An 18,029-nucleotide genomic window follows, 5' to 3' on the forward strand; every position below is an offset into this window, starting at 1 on the left:
CATTAAATTTCACCAAAAATGAACACAGTATTTTTATGGAAACCCTAGACATGGGGCAGGGGGTAAAGATGAACAGTATTTGACTCACTGAAAAGAAATTAATAGTTGCTGATAAGCATACACTTGCTGGCCTTTTAATATTGGTGAATAACATGAAGAAGAAAAGAAAAAATTGTAGCATTTATCATCATACTGAATTCCATCTTTATAGATTAATAATGAAAACTTTGTCAAAGGGCACAAAGTATCAGTTATACAAGATGAATAAATTCAAGAGGTCTATTGTAAAGCGTAGTGCCTAGAGTTAATAATACTGTATTGTGTACCTCTTGTTGCTGCTGCTAAGTTGCTTCAGTTATGTTCGACTCTGTGCAACCGCAAAGATGGCAGCCCACCAGGCTCCCCAATCCCTGGGATTCTCCAGGCAAGAATACTGGAGTGGGTTGCCATTTCCTCCTCCAATGCATGAAAGTGAAATCCAAACATTTGCTAATAGGATATATTGTATATTACAAAAACATAATAATTAGAGAGTGAGAGGAAACTGTTGAAAGTGATGGATAAGTTTATGGTATAGATTGTGGTGACAGTTTCACAAGTGTATACTTCCTCCAAACTCATTAAGTAGGATACATCAATTATGTATGTACTATCAGTTATATTAATTACATAGTCATGTGGTTAAATTTAATCCTGTAGTTAAATATATAATTGTGTGCTAAATATACAGTTATATTAATTATATATTACTTGTATATCAAAAAGTTCTCTTACATTCAAAAAACATTTTGTAAGAAAACGTGACATAAGCAAAGCAAAAAGACAAATTACCAAATGAAAGGAAATATTTACAAATTACTCAGTAGATAAAGAATCAATGTATACAACTGAATCCAAAAAAATCCAAACTACTCCAACATATTGAAAATGGTCAAGGATATGAAAGCAATTCATAAGTGTGCAAAAATAAAGTCATCCTAATTTTCAGCTAGAGAAATGTAAATTAAAGCAACAATGCTTTTTTTTAATCCACATTTTTGGTCAAAATTTAAAAACTTTGATGGGAACAAATGCTGGTGATAATGCAGGGAAATATAAACTGGTGGAAATAGAAGCATATTTAGGTAATAGACTTTGTTTAGTTCTATTAAGACTAAGAATACACATTACTGGCTCTTAATTAGGAATTTCATGTTTTGGTATCTACCTTAGATATACTTGCATATATACACAAGGAGGCATCTATCTATCTAGTCCAGCAAATAGTTAGAAAAACCAATTTGGGAAATGCTATAAAACCAAGCAGAACTGTGATAGTTTGAAATTAAAAGGAATTATCTAAATCTATAATTTAACATGGAGAGATTTCTAAGATAAAAGTCCTTGAGTGAAAAAGAAAGCAAGTTATATGATTAAACGTATTCATTTATGTAAATCACACATACAGAAACAAATTTATTAATGTATTATTTAAAAATGTACATTGATAATCATTAAAGTATTGGAAAAGATTTCAAGGTGGTGACAATAGCCTTTAATATGAGGTTTTGATTTTTTTTTTAAGGAGAAAGTATTTTTTGCATTATGTGGGTAATTAAAATTAATTTAAATAAAACTCTGATGATTAGGCCTAGACACATGAGAGAGAAATCAAAATGAAAAACTCAGAAATGGAGGAAAATCTATGATGGATTTGGTAGCAAGCAGTAAGTTCACTTAAATGTAGAAACAAGGCTAAATAATAAGGCAATTATGTTTTTAAGAATACATTTCATATATTAATATGTTAAGTCTTGACATGACAAAAAATATAATAAAGAGAAGTGAGTATGAAGAGAAAGGCAAGAAATGATGTTGATTAGACATTAATTTGAGATAAGAACACATTGCATTGATAAATTTCTTAGTGTACTAAGTTTCTATAAATGTTTTTATTTAGACTAGGAAATTCTCCACAAAGATAAAGCTATATCTTTTACTATAAGGTTCTTTAGTTCCTCCTTGGAATGACTGATAAGATGTTAGAATCGACACCAAACAAATATTGACAGGACAAATGGTACAGGCTATGGAAACCTTTTCTCAGGAAGTACCATAGCCTCATTCTCTAATGTAGTTAGCTATGCAAAACTCGGTGTTGCAGTGGCTTGAATTCAGCAATTCAGCTACTTGTATTGTATTGTATATTATAATTGTATTATATATATGCCTCCCATGTTGTATTACTAAATATCCAAGAAAATATCCTCTTTGGCAATATTCACTTTGAATCTACCCACTTTCTATTAAAACCTATAACCACATCATACACCAGTCAGAAGGTCATTTTGATAGTTGTACAGGTGCTTAAGAAATAAAGACTCAGAATTCATGGGATAAGGATAGTCCCCTGATCAAATTACTTGGCCTCTTTAAGAAGCAGTTTCCTCACGTACCAAATGGGTTGATGGTTCTTCGGGTCTTACCTCATAGGGAAAGTGTAGGAAGGGTATATATAAAATACTTTGAACTTCAAATATTATACTCTAGTCAATGTCATTTTAATTATGATGGCTGAGTCTTACCTGATGGACAAAGCAGGAAGTTGAATATTTCTTCCTTCTCTAGTCCTTCAGGCTTTAGGTGGAAAGAAAAAAAGTTAGAAATGAGAGACTTTCAGGACATAGGGGAACTACAGGTTTCTTGATGAAGAAAAGTATTGGAACTGATTTTCAAACTCATTATATAAATAAATTGATTAAGTGTAAGCAAAAGCTTCTTGATGAAAGTGAAAGAGGAGAGTGAAAAAGTTGACTTAAAGCTCAACATTCAGAAAACAAAGATCATGGCATCTGGTCTCATCACTTCATGGTAAACAGATGGGGAAACAGTGGAAGTAGTGTTGGACTTTATTTTGGGGGGGCTCCAAAAATCACTGCAGATGGTGATTGCAGCCATAAAATTAAAAGACGCTTGCTCCTTGGAAGGAAAGTTATGCCCAACCTAGATAGCATATTCAAAAGCAGAGACATTACTTTACCAACAAAGGTCTGTCTAGTTAAGGCTATGGTTTTTCCAGTGGTCATGTATGGATGTGAAAGTTGGACTGTGAAGAAGACTGAGCGCTGAAGAATTGATGCTTTTGAACTGTGGTGTTGGAGAAGACTCTTGAGAGTCCCTTGGACTGCAAGGAGATCCAACCAGTCCATTCTAAAGGAGATCAGTCCTGGGTGTTCTTTGGAAGGACTGATGCTAAAGCTGAAACTCCAATACTTTGGCCACCTCATGCAAAAGGTTGATTTATTGGAAAAGACTCTGATGCTGGGAAGGATTGGGGGCAGGAGGAGAAGGGGGAGACAGAGGATGAGATGGCTGGATGGTTTCCCTGACTCGATGGACATGAGTTTGGGTGGACTCTGGGAGTTGGTGATGGACAGGGAGGCCTGGCGTGCTGCAATTCATGGCGTCTCAAAGAGTTGGACACGACTGAGCGACTGAACTGAACTGAACTGAAGCAATATATGAAGGAGACAAATTGATAGATGGGAAATGGAGGGGAATTATAAAGTTAAATCAAGAGAGGTAGAGATGAGAGAGAGAGACAGAGAGAGAGAGAATCATATTGTGAAATATCACATGATCATATATTATTTAGTTCTTCTTACCCAAAAGCAGGAACTCCAACTGGATTAACCACTGTTTTTCTTAACTCATTGTGACCCATCAAAAAAAAAAAAAAAAAAGAAAAAAACAAAACAAAACAGCAGGCTTACTTACCTCAACCAACAGTGACTTGATGATTGTGTCTTTCCTTCCATGCTCAGGGACCATAGGCACCTCACTCCCACACAGCTCTTGAGACTTCCCTGCTTCTGCTCTTACTGTGAAATTCACATTCCCTAGAAAATGGGGACCAGTAGAGATGAACGCCATCTCTGTCTTCTTCAGTGACTCCAAACCCCAAGGTTTATACATGTTTAATGCTCTGTGACTTTTTATTTTGGTTTATAAAAATATAGGAGCAGAAATGGAAGTAGCATAGACTAGAGGCTAATGATACTGAGAATCCAAGGTAGAGATGGAGGTGAGGGAAAGAGGGTATCCTTCTAGACATCCTAGAATGAAAGAGAGAAAAATATTCTACCATCTGGTGGAGGGGGGCACATTCTTTGCCTGGATATAAGGATCCCATAGATATATACAATCTTTAGGTACAGAATTGCCTATAAAATGCTGTCTCTCACCTAAGGACTTTGGGGTTACTGCCCAGGACACGGTCTGCCGGCCATTCCCACAGATGCAGGGAGTCTCTTGTTCCTTCTTTTCTGGAACAGCTAGGAATGCAGGAGAGGCTTCTAGGTGCACACTGACCTGAAACCATGGGTGAGACAAAGAGACAAATGGACCAGAGGAAAAGGGAACCAAAGAGGGAATAGCTTAAAATAAAGCACATTGGGGGATTAAGTAGATTTCAGGTTGCCTAACACTGAAGATAATATAAATGAAGACTGAGCATCTTATGGGTGGATCTGACATCTAAATCTTAGTATTTGGGAGTAATCTGCTCTTTCACGTGGTAGGAGCAGAGTTGAAGAAAAGTCATGATAGTAGGTTTGTTGCCTGTGGAAGCTCTATTCCTTTGGCTTAGGATTTTTTTTAAATTTATTTTTAATTGGAGGATAATTGCTTTACAGTGTTGAGTTAGTTTCTGCCATACAACAGTGTGAATGAGCCTTAACTGTACACATATCCCCTTCCTCCTGAACCTCCTTCCCACTCTCTTGGCTTAGGATCTCCACCGCACCTTCAGGTCTCCCAGCAGAGTATATAAGATTTACAAACAGTTATGGTGAGATGTAAAAATTAAGTTTAATATAATTAATCATATATGAAAAGTTAAATATTAATATATATGAATGCATAGGTTGAAATCTTGGAGAACAGAAGACATGAGGATTATGATAAGGTCAGAACCTTGTTTCACATTGTCATTTGGTATTTGGAGATATCAGAAACTGCGGTCATATAATACCTGAATATTTCTGACAGTATTCTCTCCTGGTGAGCCCATCTTATAAATAGGAAGTTTGTCAGTATTCCCAGGAATGCAGTTCTTAATTTATTGGATGGTTACCCTGTGTTCAATTTAAGATAGAGAGGTCATTACCCGGATGCATTTGGGAAGGTAGTTTAACACTGTGGCCTTGAGTGTGAAGGCCTCTCCACGGATCACAGAGTAGGGCATCGTAAGCTCCACAAAGAAGGGCTGGAAGACTCGGAGAGAGGCGGTCGGAGAGAGACCAAGTCCAGTGTCTCTGGACAGGCAGAGGGCCCCTGCCTTCCACTCAGTGATGGTATCAGGGACTGTTACTTCTACTTCATGCACACCTGAAGAGCTGGGGAGGATGGCCATGTGAAAAATAAAAAGCAGGCAGTTAAAATACAGGCCTTGTTGTTGTGTTTAGTTGCTAGGTTGTGTCCAACTCTTTGAGACTCTATGGACTATAGCCCACCAGGCTCCTCTGTCCATGGGATTCTCCAGGCAAAAACACTGCCGTGGGTTGCCATTCCCTTCCTCAGGGGATCTTCCTGACTCAGTGACTGAACCCGTGTCTCCTACATTGGCAGGCAGATTCTTTACACTGAGCCACCAGGGAAGCCCCAATACAGGCATACCTCGTTTTATTGTGCTTTACAGTTCTGTGTTTTTAAACAAATTGTGGCTATCCTGTGTCAAACAAGTTTATTGGTATCATTTTTCTACCAGCATTTGCTCACTTCAGGTCTCTGAAGTAATTCTTTCAATATTTCAAACTTTTACATTATTATTTTATTTGTTGTGGTAATATGTGATCATTAATTTTTGGTGTTACTATTTTACTTGTTTTGGGGTACCATGAACTGCACCCATATAAGACAGCAAACTTAATAGATAAGTGCTGTGTGTGTCTGACTGCTCCACTGACCAGCCATTCCCCCAACTGTCTTCCTCTTCTCAGGCTTCCCTATTCCCTGAGACATAACAATACTGAAATTAGGCCAATTAATAATCCTAGGATGGCTTGTAAGTGTTCAATGAAAGGAAGGATTGCACACCTCTCACTTTAATAAACCAAAAGCTAGAAATAGGGTTTCCTCGGTGTTCCAGTGGTTAAGAATTCACCTGCCAATGTAGGGGACATGAGTTTGATCCTGGTCTGGGAAGATCCCACATGCCTCAGGGCAACTAAGCCAGTGTGCAACTACTTGAGCCTACCTTCTAGAGCCCATGTTCCACAAGAGTAGTCACTGCGATAAGAAGCCCACACACCACAACAAAGAGTAGCCTCCACTCACTGCAACTAGAGAAAACCTGCATGCAGCAACAAAGACCCAGTACAGCCAAAAATAAATAAACGCAATTTTTTAAAAAGCTAGAAATGATTAAGCTTTCTAGGGAATTCAAGTTGGAAGCTAGGCCTCTTGCACCAGTTAGCCAAGTTATGAATGCTCGGGAAAGTTCTTAAAGGAATTTAACAGTACTACTTGGGTAAACACTTAGATGATAAGATAGAAAATCAGCCTTACTGCTTGACATAGAGAAAATTTGAGTGATTTAGACAGAAGACCAAACCAGCCACAACATTTCCTGAAACCAAATCCTGATCCAGAGCAAGGCCCCAACTGTCTTTGGTTCAACTCTCTTCAATTCTTTGTGGGGTGAGAGAGGTAAGGGAGCTGCAGAAGAGTTTGAAGCTGGCAGAGAATGGTTCATGAGGCTTAAGGAAAGAAGTCAACTCCATAACATAAAAGCTCAAGGTGATGTAGCAAGTGCTGATATAGAAGCTGCTGCAAGTTACCCAGAAGATAATTAGTGAAGGTGACCACACTAAATGACAGATTTTTAAATGTAGATGAGACAGTCTTATATTGTAAGAACATGCCAACTTGGACTTTCATAGTTGGAGAGGAAAAGTCAGTGTCTGACTTCAAATCTTCAAAGGACGGGCAGACTCCCTAGTTAGGGGCTAATGCAGCTGGTGACTTGAAGTTGAAACCAGTGCTCATTTATCATTCTGGAAATCTCGGGGCCCTTCAGAATTATGCTAAATCTACTCTGCCTGTGCTCTATAAATGGAACAACAGAGCCTGTATGATAGAACATCTGTTTACAACATGGTTTACTGAATATTTTAAGCCCACTGTTGATACCCACTGCTTAGAAAGAAAAGATCCCTTTCAAAATACTACTGCTCACTGACAATGTACCTGGTCTCCCAAGAGCTCTGATGGAGATGCTCAATGAGATTAATGTTGTCATCATGCCGGCTAACACAATAATCACTGAAGTCCATGGATCAAGAAGTAGTTTTGACTTCCAAGTCTCATTCTTTAAGGAATATATGTTGTAAGGCTTTAGCTGCCATAAAAGGTTGAGTCCTCTAAGGATCTGGGCAAAGTCAATTGAAAACCTCTTGGAAAGGATTCACCATTCTAGGTGCCATTGAGAACATTCATGATTCATAGGAAAAGGTCAGACTATTAACACTAACAAGAGAGTGAAAAAAAGTGGATTCCAACTCTCATGGATGACTTTGAGGGGTTAAGACTTCAGTGGAGGAAGTAACTGCAGATGTGGTGTAAATAGCAAGAGAACCAGAATTAGAAGTGCAGCCTGAAGATATGACCAAATTGCTGCAATCTCATGTTAAAACTTTAATGGATAAGGAGTTGCTTTTTATGGATGAGCAAAGAAAGTGGTTTCCTGAGATGGAGACTGCTCCTGTGGAAGATACTGTAAACTGTTGAAATGACAACAAAAGTGTTAGAATATTACATAAACTTAGTTGCCAAAGCCATGGCAGAGTTTGAGAAGACTGACTCCAATTTTGAAAGACATTCTAGTGGGTAAATGCTATCAGACAACATTGCATGCTACAGAGAAATTGCCTGTGCACAGCAAGGAAGACCAAGCAGAGTCAATAATAAATAATAAAATAAATGAAAAGTGAAAATAAAATAAATATAAAATAAGTAATTTGAAAGAAGTTGCTTACCTTACAACCACCAAATCCCAGATCCATGTCTCAGGGAAGTACTTTCGCACAGTCTCTGTGGGAGGCTCTGAAGTATCGTCAAAATGTATAAAACCACCATTTCTTCTCATTTCAGCTAAGGCTGTGGAGGAAACAGTAACAATAACTATAAAGATAAAGCTTATGAGAGATTGTAATAAGTGCAACAAAAGAAATAGGGTGATGAAAAAGATAGGAACTGGGAAAGGACATTTGGGTTAAGGGAAAGCTTCTTGGAGGAGGTGATATTTTTAGGTGAATTCTGAAGTATTACAGTAAGCTATATGTGAGCTGGGGGAAGCGAGCCCCAGTCAGAGAACAGTGAGACGCAGAAGCAGAAAGAGTCTTGGATAGTTTATGAGTGGAGACCTAGAGGCAGAAAGGAGGCTCTGCAGCTACTCCATATTGTTCTAAGTGGAAAGGGTTATGACTTGAGATCTGGATTCGGCCTGCACGAACAAAGAAAAACCATACTCAGACATTATGACAGGGGCTTTGAGAAATAGTTTATGGAAGTGAGAGGATAAAGACTTTAAAAAGCTCTTCATTCCCCAATTTTTATCCATCCTATATATAATAGTTCGCATCTACTAACTCTAAACTCCCAGTTCACCCCTCTCCAACCCTTCCTTCCCTCTTGGCAACCCAAGTCTGCTCTCCATGTCTTGAATCACAAGTTCTTTTTGGTTAATTTCATCACATTTTATCTTTTTTTAAAGAATTATTTTATTTGGTTCAATATATTAGGCAATTAATTAATTTTTTACCTGGAGAAGCTAATAGTGGCTGTCTTTGAGACTGCATTCTATATTGTTCAGGCTGTGGACATATCTTGGGTTTATGAATCTTTGAGTTGGTAAATGCCTTCAAGCCCATATCCTGTGAAGGAAATCATAACCGAATCAGTACCTCAGAATTTTATACCCATTCTTCTTTTCATAGAATTGAACAAATAATCCAGCTAGGTTAATATTAAACTTTTAATGTTCATATGAGTAGAAAGGAAATTGATAAAGAGATAATTTTATTCTGGCTTTAAACCTTTTTCAAAGGTAATTATTTTACATATATGATATTTACAAATATCATAAGGCAATAAATTTCAGTAAAAAGCCAAAACAAAATTCGCTTAATAGTCCCAGAAGTTCCAGTCCTAGTTATGTGGCTTTTGCAGATCTGCTACTATTAGTAGATGCTGGAGAAGTTACTTGACCTCTCTATGTTCCATTGCCCTCAGCAATGGTACGGAAGCATTAAAATGAATATTCTTTCTATGGATAATATTTTGTGAACCTTAAGAAGTGGCCATCAGCAGTATAAGGGACTTACCTGTAGGAAGCTATACATATCTTTTTCATTTGTATTTGATACTGGAAAATACATGATTCCATTGATATAGACATTGTCATGACTGATGCAGTCTTCATTGTCTTCCTCCTGTTGATTTACACTTGAGGGGAAACTGCTGAGGTCCTTGACTGGTAGCAGGTTATAAACCTATACAAATGCAACGGAAAAAAGGACAAAATTAAGGACTTCTGTGGAGGTCCAGTGGTTAAGAGTCCACGCTTCCAAGGCAGGGGGCTCAAGTTTGATCCCTGGTTGGGGAGCTAAGATCCCACATGCTGCGCAGTGTAGGGGGGGACCATGCCCCCACAAAAGGATTAAACAGTTTTTAAAAAAAGGCCAAAATTATTTGTGGCTTATTTTTCTTAAGTTCAAGGAGAAATGAAAAGACTAATCAATGCCAGACTTTCTTTGAGTGACTCTGTTAATTAGACAATTTATAGAGAAGGTGATTTTGAAGATGTTGAACAGTGTTAGGGGGGAAAAAACCCCAAAACATTCCTATCTAAGTACCCAAAGATCATAATCCTTTGTTATATAATTCAGAGACAAACCCTAGACTCTATGTTGGAATGAAATAAAATTTAATTAAGAGAAATTGAAGTTTGCTCTACTTGAGAGATTGTGTAACACTTTGGGATGAGAGAATTAAGTAATGGTTTTTTCTCTACCTGGTGGTTAGCAACAGACTCAGTGTATAACAAAGTAAATGGACACATGTTCTAAACAGGCACATGGATAAGCCTGTATCCTCTATATAGGTCAGGATGGTATTTTCTTACTATTAATGATGAGAACAAAATGCTCCATATCTTTATAAAAAACATAAACTTTGACTGTAGAATACTGAAAATGATACTTGCAAATTCACTTCAACAGAAGAATAAAACAAATATAAAAATCTTGACAAAATTGTTTGACAAGACTAGATTAGCGAGTAGCACAATGAAATGAAACACTTTCTCAAAGGCAGCTCCCTTTTAGCATCTCTGTCTCCTTGCTCTGCTTTATTTTTCCTGAAAGTGTATAATGTAATTATTGTCTATCTCATCTACAAAAATGTAAGATCCATGAGTGCATAGATTTTTTTCTTTCTAGTAGTTCACTATTGAGATCCCCAGAATTTAGGCACACAGTAGGCACATCCAGAACACAGTAGGCACTAAATAAGTATGTGTGGACTGAATGACTTATGCTACTGCTGCTGCTGCTGCTAAGTCGCTTCAGTTGTGTCTGACTCTGTGCGACCCCATAGACAGCAGCCCACCAGGCTCCCCCTAGCTGCAGGCATTTCATTACTGAAACATTATCACAGATTGAGAGGAACTCTTGTTCTAACCCAGGTTTGCTCCTAAATACCTGAAAGCGTCTGTTTTATTATTAACAAACTAGTAGAATCTTCTGCCTTATCTATCCACTGCGGTTGTTATAATTTAAAAAAATTTTGAGAACTGTGAACTTATGTTCAGTTCAGTTCAGTTCAGTCACTCAGTCGTGTCCGACTCTTTGCGACCCCATGAATTGCAGCAAGCCAGGCCTCCCTGTCCATCACCAACTCCCGGAGGTCACTCAGACTCACGTCCATCGAGTCAGTGATGGCATCCAGTCATCTCATCTTCTGTTGTCCCCTTTTCCTCCTGCCCCCAATCCCTCCCAGCATCAGAACTTATGTTATATAAACATAAAACATTAATTTAATTTGCCCACATATTTCTTTCCACTATGCATTTAAGAATTCCTTTAGAAGTACCTTAAGATTTTTAATTAAATACCATTGGAAGGACCCAAAAGTCCTTTACTTATGTTTCTCTTGTAGGGAAGAAAAAACATAACTTTCCCTTTATAAAATTTTGATAGTAAAAAAAAAGCTTCAGTAAGAGGTATTCCAATTGGCCTCATTGAAAATTTGAAGAAATGGGCAAACTATTAGGATATATTAAGTAGTTTCTTGTTGTTACACTCAGCATATTCTTTTGTTATTTTTCCTATTAGCCCAATATTTTATCTCATTTATTTTTCTATGTATTATTATTATTTTCTTTTTTAGTATTTATTTGGCTGTGTTGGGTCTTAGTTGCGCATGAGGGAATCTAGTTTACTGACCAGGGATCAAACCCCAGACCCCTGCTTTGAGAGGTTGGAGTTTAGCCACTGGACCACCAGGGAAGTCCCCTAACCCAATATTTTAAAAGGTTTCATTTATTAATGTCGTTTGTCACACAGCAATTAATTTTTCCTAATTTTTATTCATCAGAGACAATGTAGATCTTCCTTCAGAAACTCTGTTCATCTTGGGAAATGCAATGTTACAACTGATACAATTCTTATAAAAATTTGATATTTCATTTAGCCTGTGCAGTCTTAGTGCAGGTATATGTACCACTTCTGTTAAGACTTTTTGAAATATTGAAACTAGTTTGAAAACTCTTATTATTGGGTTCATAAAGCTCTTCAATATCAGGGATTTTGGATTGTGCATCATTTAACCCTATATATTCATATGTAATGTCTTCCTTACCAAAAAAAAGGTGCACATGAAAGAGCTCAAAATGATTAACTCTTAGATAAATATAACTTTAATAGAACCCACCCCACTCTTCTTGCTCTGAGTCGCCCGTGGGGCCCTTCCTGGCCCCTGGGGCTCACAGAACTCACCGTGGCCGCTGAGAGCTCAGCTTCAGGCCTCATGAGCAGCACACTTTGATCCACGGCTCTGAGGGCGCAGAGGGACTGAGGGGAAGCGGTGACTTGAAGGTGGGCCTGGGAGGCCGGGAAACTCTGTCCGGGGCTGAAGTTCAAGCCCACCTGTGGAATTGGGGACAAAGTCAGAAGAACAAATTTCCTGATTGATCCATGGATTCACCAGCCTTTCCTGGGTGTTCCTCAAATTTGGTGCAAAATCACCCTGACTTTGTTGATGTTGGGCACCGTGTGAGTCTTAAGGCCTTTGATTCCCTATTTGTCACTCTGATATTCATCAATTGAGCCATTATAATGATATCTATTTTTGTAAGTTATTAAATTTGAGACTCCACTTTCCATCTTTGATATGTGATGAGGTGTTCATTAACTGTCGCTAGAATGCAAATGGCTCTAGACACTCTTGTATTTTTTTGGCTCTTTTGTAGTCTTATAAACTTGGTTACATATTTCCCAACACTTCACCATAAAAGAAGGGAACAAGGTACTGTGAACTGGGTAAGAGAGAATGCATGGGGATTTTGTGCTAGGAGTCACAAAATCAAAGGAGCTCAGTACTTCTCTTAAGAAGAAAAACTAGAATATTTGGTTCATAGAAAGTTAGAGGATATGAGGGTAAATACAATGCATTAAACTCTTACTATTATATCTCATAACTGCAAGTTCTATTTCCTTCTCCACTGTGAAGTATAGATCTCCACTGTGAAGAAGCTCCTTTGGCTTCTTTCTTTCTTTTTTAAAATTGTGATATAGTTCCTTTAAAATGTTGTGTTAGAGTCTGTTGTGCAATGAAGTGAATCAGCAATATGTATACATATATCTCTTCCCTCGTGGACCTCCCTCCCACCCTCCTCCCCCAACACCCATCCTGGTCATCACAGAGCACCATGCTGAGCCCCCTGTACCTTACAGCAGCCTCCCACTATCTGTTTTACACATGCTAGTGTGTATACATCAATCCTAATCTCCGAATTCATCCCACCCTCAATACCCCCTCCTTGTTCACACATCTGTTCTCTACATCCACGTCTCTATTCTTGCCCTGCAAATAGTTCATCTGTATCATTTTCCTAGATTTCAAAAATATGTGTTAATATATGATATTTGTTTTTCTCTTGATGTGGCTTCTTAGTGTGATCTGCCATTACCTTGCTGGAAATTTCTGGAGAATTCATTTAACCCCTTTGACCCCAAAGCGCAAGTGTAGAAAATAATTGATAGTGATAGTAACATAATTTTAAATGTTGAAAATTTTATCATATAAAACACTCACCTTGTTGGTCAGACAGTGTTCAGCTTCATATCTTGCAGAATCCCCTACCACTTCTCCATCAGGCAAAATAGCATAGATGAGCAGCCTAGCGACAGGAGTGATGTCTGACTCCACGGGGACTGATATGGAAAAATGGCCTTGCACTGGAGCACAGAGACAATAAGGAAGGGATAATGAGTTAGAGTTCAAGGCTAAAATAATGCTTTTCTGTTGTATCAGTACAAAGTCATTTTAGAAGCCTGGTTTGGCTAATGACTCTATTAGTAATGTAATGTTATTTAGTCGCTAAGTCCTGTCTGACTCACAGCGGCCCCATGAACTTGGTCCCACCAGGCTTCTCTGTCCATGGGAGTTCCCAGGCAAGAATACTAGAGTGCGTTACCATTTCCTTCTCCAGGGGATCTTCCTGACCCTGGGATCGAACCCAAGTCTCCTGTTTGGCAGGTAATTTCTTTACCACAGAGCCACCAGGGAAGCCCAGTAGATGTAGCAGATATAAGAAATAGTAGATGCAATAAATGGATGACTACCTCTAAGAACTCTGGGTTAAAAAAAACTTTATCAATATTCTCATCTCTGAAAATCACATAATGATTTCTCCCCAGTTTTAAGCTTGAGTTAAGCTTGAGTTCATCTGTATAAAATTCTGATGTTATCTAAGGATGTGGAGACATCTGCTTGGCTTCCATTTGATCTATACTTCACAGTGGAGAAGGAAATAGAACTTGCAGTTGTGAGATATAATAGTAAGAGTTTAATGCATTGTATTTACCCTTATATCCTCTAACTTTCTATGAACCAAATATTCTAGTTTTTCTTCTTAAGAGGAGTACTGAGCTCCTTTGAAAGTTGTTTTTTGACGCATACATAGATTTGTTAGAAGTTAAATCAACCTTCTCTAAGTCTACTGTAGCGCTTCTATGTTGCTACAAAGAAGCAACAAGAGTAGTTCACTGATAATTTTCTAGTAAGGGATCTTTTAGATTCCCTTAGGATAAGTGAAAAGTTCAGAGATTATATTGTTTCACATATGTTCCTGTGGAAAGTCCGATTCAATGTTGGAAAAACTCAATTTATCTCTTCATAAGTCATAAATATCTTCAAAAGGGAAATATAATGTGAAAATGTAAATAACTCTGCACAAGACCCAATATATAAAACACACTGCAAAGTTTTAGCTTCTTTCCACTGTCTAAAACAATTTTGAAATGTCATTTTGAGGGGGTTCATGAGTATTTATTTTGGAAAATTTGGAGTAAGCATAGATGATGAACCAACTCAACATTTTAAGTCTGAACAGATTAACCTGAAGGAAAAGAAAAATATTTGATAAAGTGTTTTTTAAAAAAGAAACATTATTGCTTTCCCCTTTCAACTTTTCTTTTTTTTCTTTTAAATATTTTTTTGGATGCTTACCGTTTTTAATGTCTTTATTGAGTTTGTTACAATATTGCTTCTGTTTTATGCTTTGGTTTTTTTGGCCACGAGGCATGTGGGATCTTTGTTCCCTGATCAAGGATCAAACCTAAACCCTCCACATTGGAAGTGTGGAGTCTTAACCACTAGATTGCCAAATAAGTCTCCCTTTTCAACTTTTTTTTGAGGGTGGGATGAACAGTCTCTCTCTATTTGAGACTATTCCTGGTATTTTTGCAGCATAAGGCTGCATGCGACAAAGGAGGGCAAGCATGAGGGATTATAGAAATACTCACTGTCTCCCTGCTCCACTGGCAGTGTGTGAGTCCCAGATCGGACAATGCTTCCTTTTGCCATTATCTGCAAACAAGAAAATGAAAAGGGATTTAATTTGCCTGAAAGAGCTCTTAGCCAAAGTTCTTGCCCTCCATGTAATATGCCTGTTTTATTAAGCCCCTACTGGCAATAATTAGATTGGAGAGAAGTCAAACTTTCAAAAGGAACGTGGATAAGAGGTCAAAGAAGTGATATGTAAAAGTGGAAGTTGCTCATCGTGTCTGACTCTATGTGACCCTGTGGACTGTAGCCTGCCAGGCTTCTCTGTCCCTGGAATTCTCCAGGCAAGAGTACTGGAGTGGGTTGCCATGCCCTCCTCCAGGGGATCTTCCTGACCTAGGGATCAAACCTGGGTCTCCCACATTGCAGACAGATTACCATCTGAGCCTTCAGGGAAGGAATGTAAAGAGCTTCATAAATGCCCACACAGTGCTTTTATCTACAGACAGTGAAGGTGGCCCTCCTTCTCACCAGGTAATAGAACACGAGCTCCTTTAGATCCTTTAGGACCTGTCCCTTCAGCACATAATGTGCCTGGACTGTCTGAGTTTGGCCACAGGGCAGTTCACGAGGCAAGGGCTCAAGGTAGACAAAGCTGTTGCTTCGGGAGAACACACGATTAGCACTGTGATAAGCGTCTTCATGTTGTTCTGACAGCCACTGGTAGCCGTAACAGGGGCTATGATCCTTGTATTTGACCTGATGAATTAGAAAACCAGTATTAGCTTATAGATTATATATCAGAGAGAATGGCAGTGTGCTCACAAAACTGGTTTAGTTTAGTACCCTACCTTAACTAGTGTACCTAGAAATCTTTTGCTCCACACTAAAAAGTGAGAGACAAGTGTCCCTTATTTTGTTTATCTGTATTGCAGACCCTTTACATGGCAGAGGCTTCCTGGGTTGGTATTTATACTTCTGAAGAGCATATGAAGAGGCATCCTTGACTCTGATTAGTTCCCTTGCGTTTCTGTAGCCACCTTATGTATTCAGACAGAGATACTGGAGCTATGAAACCTCACTGGGGAGACTAACTGATCCTCAGAAACTGAAGAATTCCATTTCGGAGAGGAGATGCCTCATTTAGGATGGGTTTCAAATGGATATTATGAATAAATGTAATATTGCAAACTTAGAGGTCTGAGAACACTTTCTGTAACTAGCATTTGTTCAAGAGTTGAGTGTATGTTTGTTTATGTTCAGTCACCCAGTCGCGTCTGACTCTTTGCGACCCCGTGGACTGTAGCACACCAGGCCTCCCTGTCCTTCACCATCTCCCAGAGCTTGCTCAAACTCATGTCTATCTAGTCAGTGATGCTATCTGACCATCTCATCCTCTGTTGTCCCCTTCTCCTGCTGCCTTCAATCTTTCCCAGCATCAGTGTCTTTTCCAATGAGTCGGCTCTTCATATCAGGTGGCCAAAGTATTGGAGCTTCAGCTTCAGCATCAGTCCTTCTAGGGAATATTCAGGGTTGATTTCCTTTAGGATGGACTGGTTTGATTTCTTTGCTGTCCAAGGGACTCTCAAGAGTCTTCTATAGCACCACAATTTGAAAGCATCAATTCTTTGAGTGAAGTAATTGATGCCTACCTCTCCCAGGCTGCATGTGTAGACCACTCCCCCACTTTAACCACAACTCTGTGCTGCCTCCTTTTTTAATAAACTGTTTCAAAATTGACCTTAAATTAGTTTCTAATTTCTCATTTTTTCCCTGTCTTCTTTAAGACTAAACACAACTTGGAAATGCCATCACTTTTCGGTTGCAACCTTTTTTCCTTAGACTTCTTCATGTCACTGGTAACTTCCTTGCAGACTTACCTTGATACTGAGGGAGGTGCCCTTGACGTTGGTGGTGGTGATGGAGAACTGTGCCCGGCCGTGCTCATCAGTGGTGACGTTAGAGTTGTGGTTGGCTTCATTTGCTGTGATGAAGATGACTTTATTTGGCATGGGGACACCTTTCCCATCCACTAGGAGCACCTGAAGATTAAAAGCTGTAGATCAGTTATGTGGCTAATATCCAATATGCAGCAAACATTCATTTTAGCACAGATATTTATTGTGTCCAATATGTTGAATGTGGTTTCAGGCATTGAGGCTACAGTAGTGAAGAAAACAAAGTTCCTTCTGTCTTTGAGCACTCAGTCCAGGAAAAGAGAGAGCTGCTAAATAAATGCGTAAGTAATGGATTTCCCTGGTAGCTAGGCTTCCCTGGTGGTTCAGTGGTAAACAGCCCGCCTGCTAATGAAGAAGACATGGGTTCGATTCCTGGGTCAGGAAGATGCCCTGGAGAAGGAAATGGCAACCCATTCCAGTATTCTTGCCTGGAGAATTCCATGGACAAAGAAGCCTGGTGCACTATAGTCTATGGGGTCACAAAGAGTCATACACAACTGAAAAACTAACGCTTTCAATTTCAACAAACTCTGAGTTTGCCAATGAAATGTCAGTTGCATATCTGAAGACCAGAACACCAAAATTCTTTCTCTTTTAATAACAAATGGGAGTATTGGGATAGTTATTTAGCAGGAATAAAATCTCAAAAAGTACAATATATCTCTGAGAAATCTGAAAAAGTGAACTTTCATTTTAGGAAGTGACCAAAGTTTCTGAACATGTGTGCTGTCATGACATAATCAAAACATTCTAAAATTTATTCCACCACTCCTCTATAGCCTGATCTTGCTGTCTTTTACACTCTCCATAGCTGACACAACGTTTCTATTGAAGATGAGATGCATGGTGATTATACTTGGAGGTACATATGACTGTCATCTTAGACTTCTGGAGTCTGAAAACTCCATTAGCACTTTTGCATATAATAGAAAAATAACAGGAGAAGATATTTTTTGTGTGTAGATTTGAGAGAAAAAATTTGTATCTTTAGAATCTGGTGAAAGTGAAAGTATTAGTTGCTCAGTC

At 38.5% G+C, this 18,029-nt stretch overlaps 1 protein-coding gene across 2 annotated transcripts in view; it reads right to left on the reverse strand.

Moving 5' to 3' along the window:
• The window catches only part of LOC102175560 (alpha-2-macroglobulin), a 71,092-nt gene that overhangs the window by 17,210 nt on the left and 35,853 nt on the right, over window positions 1-18,029 (reverse strand). For both annotated transcript variants that reach the window (XM_018048527.1, XM_005680884.3), the window contains exons 11-22: window positions 16,926-17,087; window positions 15,577-15,804; window positions 15,066-15,129; window positions 13,354-13,496; window positions 12,036-12,185; window positions 9,363-9,530; window positions 8,801-8,912; window positions 8,016-8,136; window positions 5,147-5,375; window positions 4,224-4,350; window positions 3,757-3,878; window positions 2,565-2,616 (exon numbers count right to left, since the gene is read on the reverse strand). In XM_018048527.1, coding sequence (XP_017904016.1) covers window positions 2,565-2,616; window positions 3,757-3,878; window positions 4,224-4,350; window positions 5,147-5,375; window positions 8,016-8,136; window positions 8,801-8,912; window positions 9,363-9,530; window positions 12,036-12,185; window positions 13,354-13,496; window positions 15,066-15,129; window positions 15,577-15,804; window positions 16,926-17,087 — 1,678 coding nt within the window. The remainder of the gene's footprint in view (window positions 1-2,564; window positions 2,617-3,756; window positions 3,879-4,223; window positions 4,351-5,146; window positions 5,376-8,015; window positions 8,137-8,800; window positions 8,913-9,362; window positions 9,531-12,035; window positions 12,186-13,353; window positions 13,497-15,065; window positions 15,130-15,576; window positions 15,805-16,925; window positions 17,088-18,029) is intronic.

Source organism: Capra hircus, chromosome 5 (genome assembly GCF_001704415.2).
Source record: "Capra hircus breed San Clemente chromosome 5, ASM170441v1, whole genome shotgun sequence".
NCBI classification, from domain to species: Eukaryota; Metazoa; Chordata; class Mammalia; order Artiodactyla; family Bovidae; genus Capra; species Capra hircus.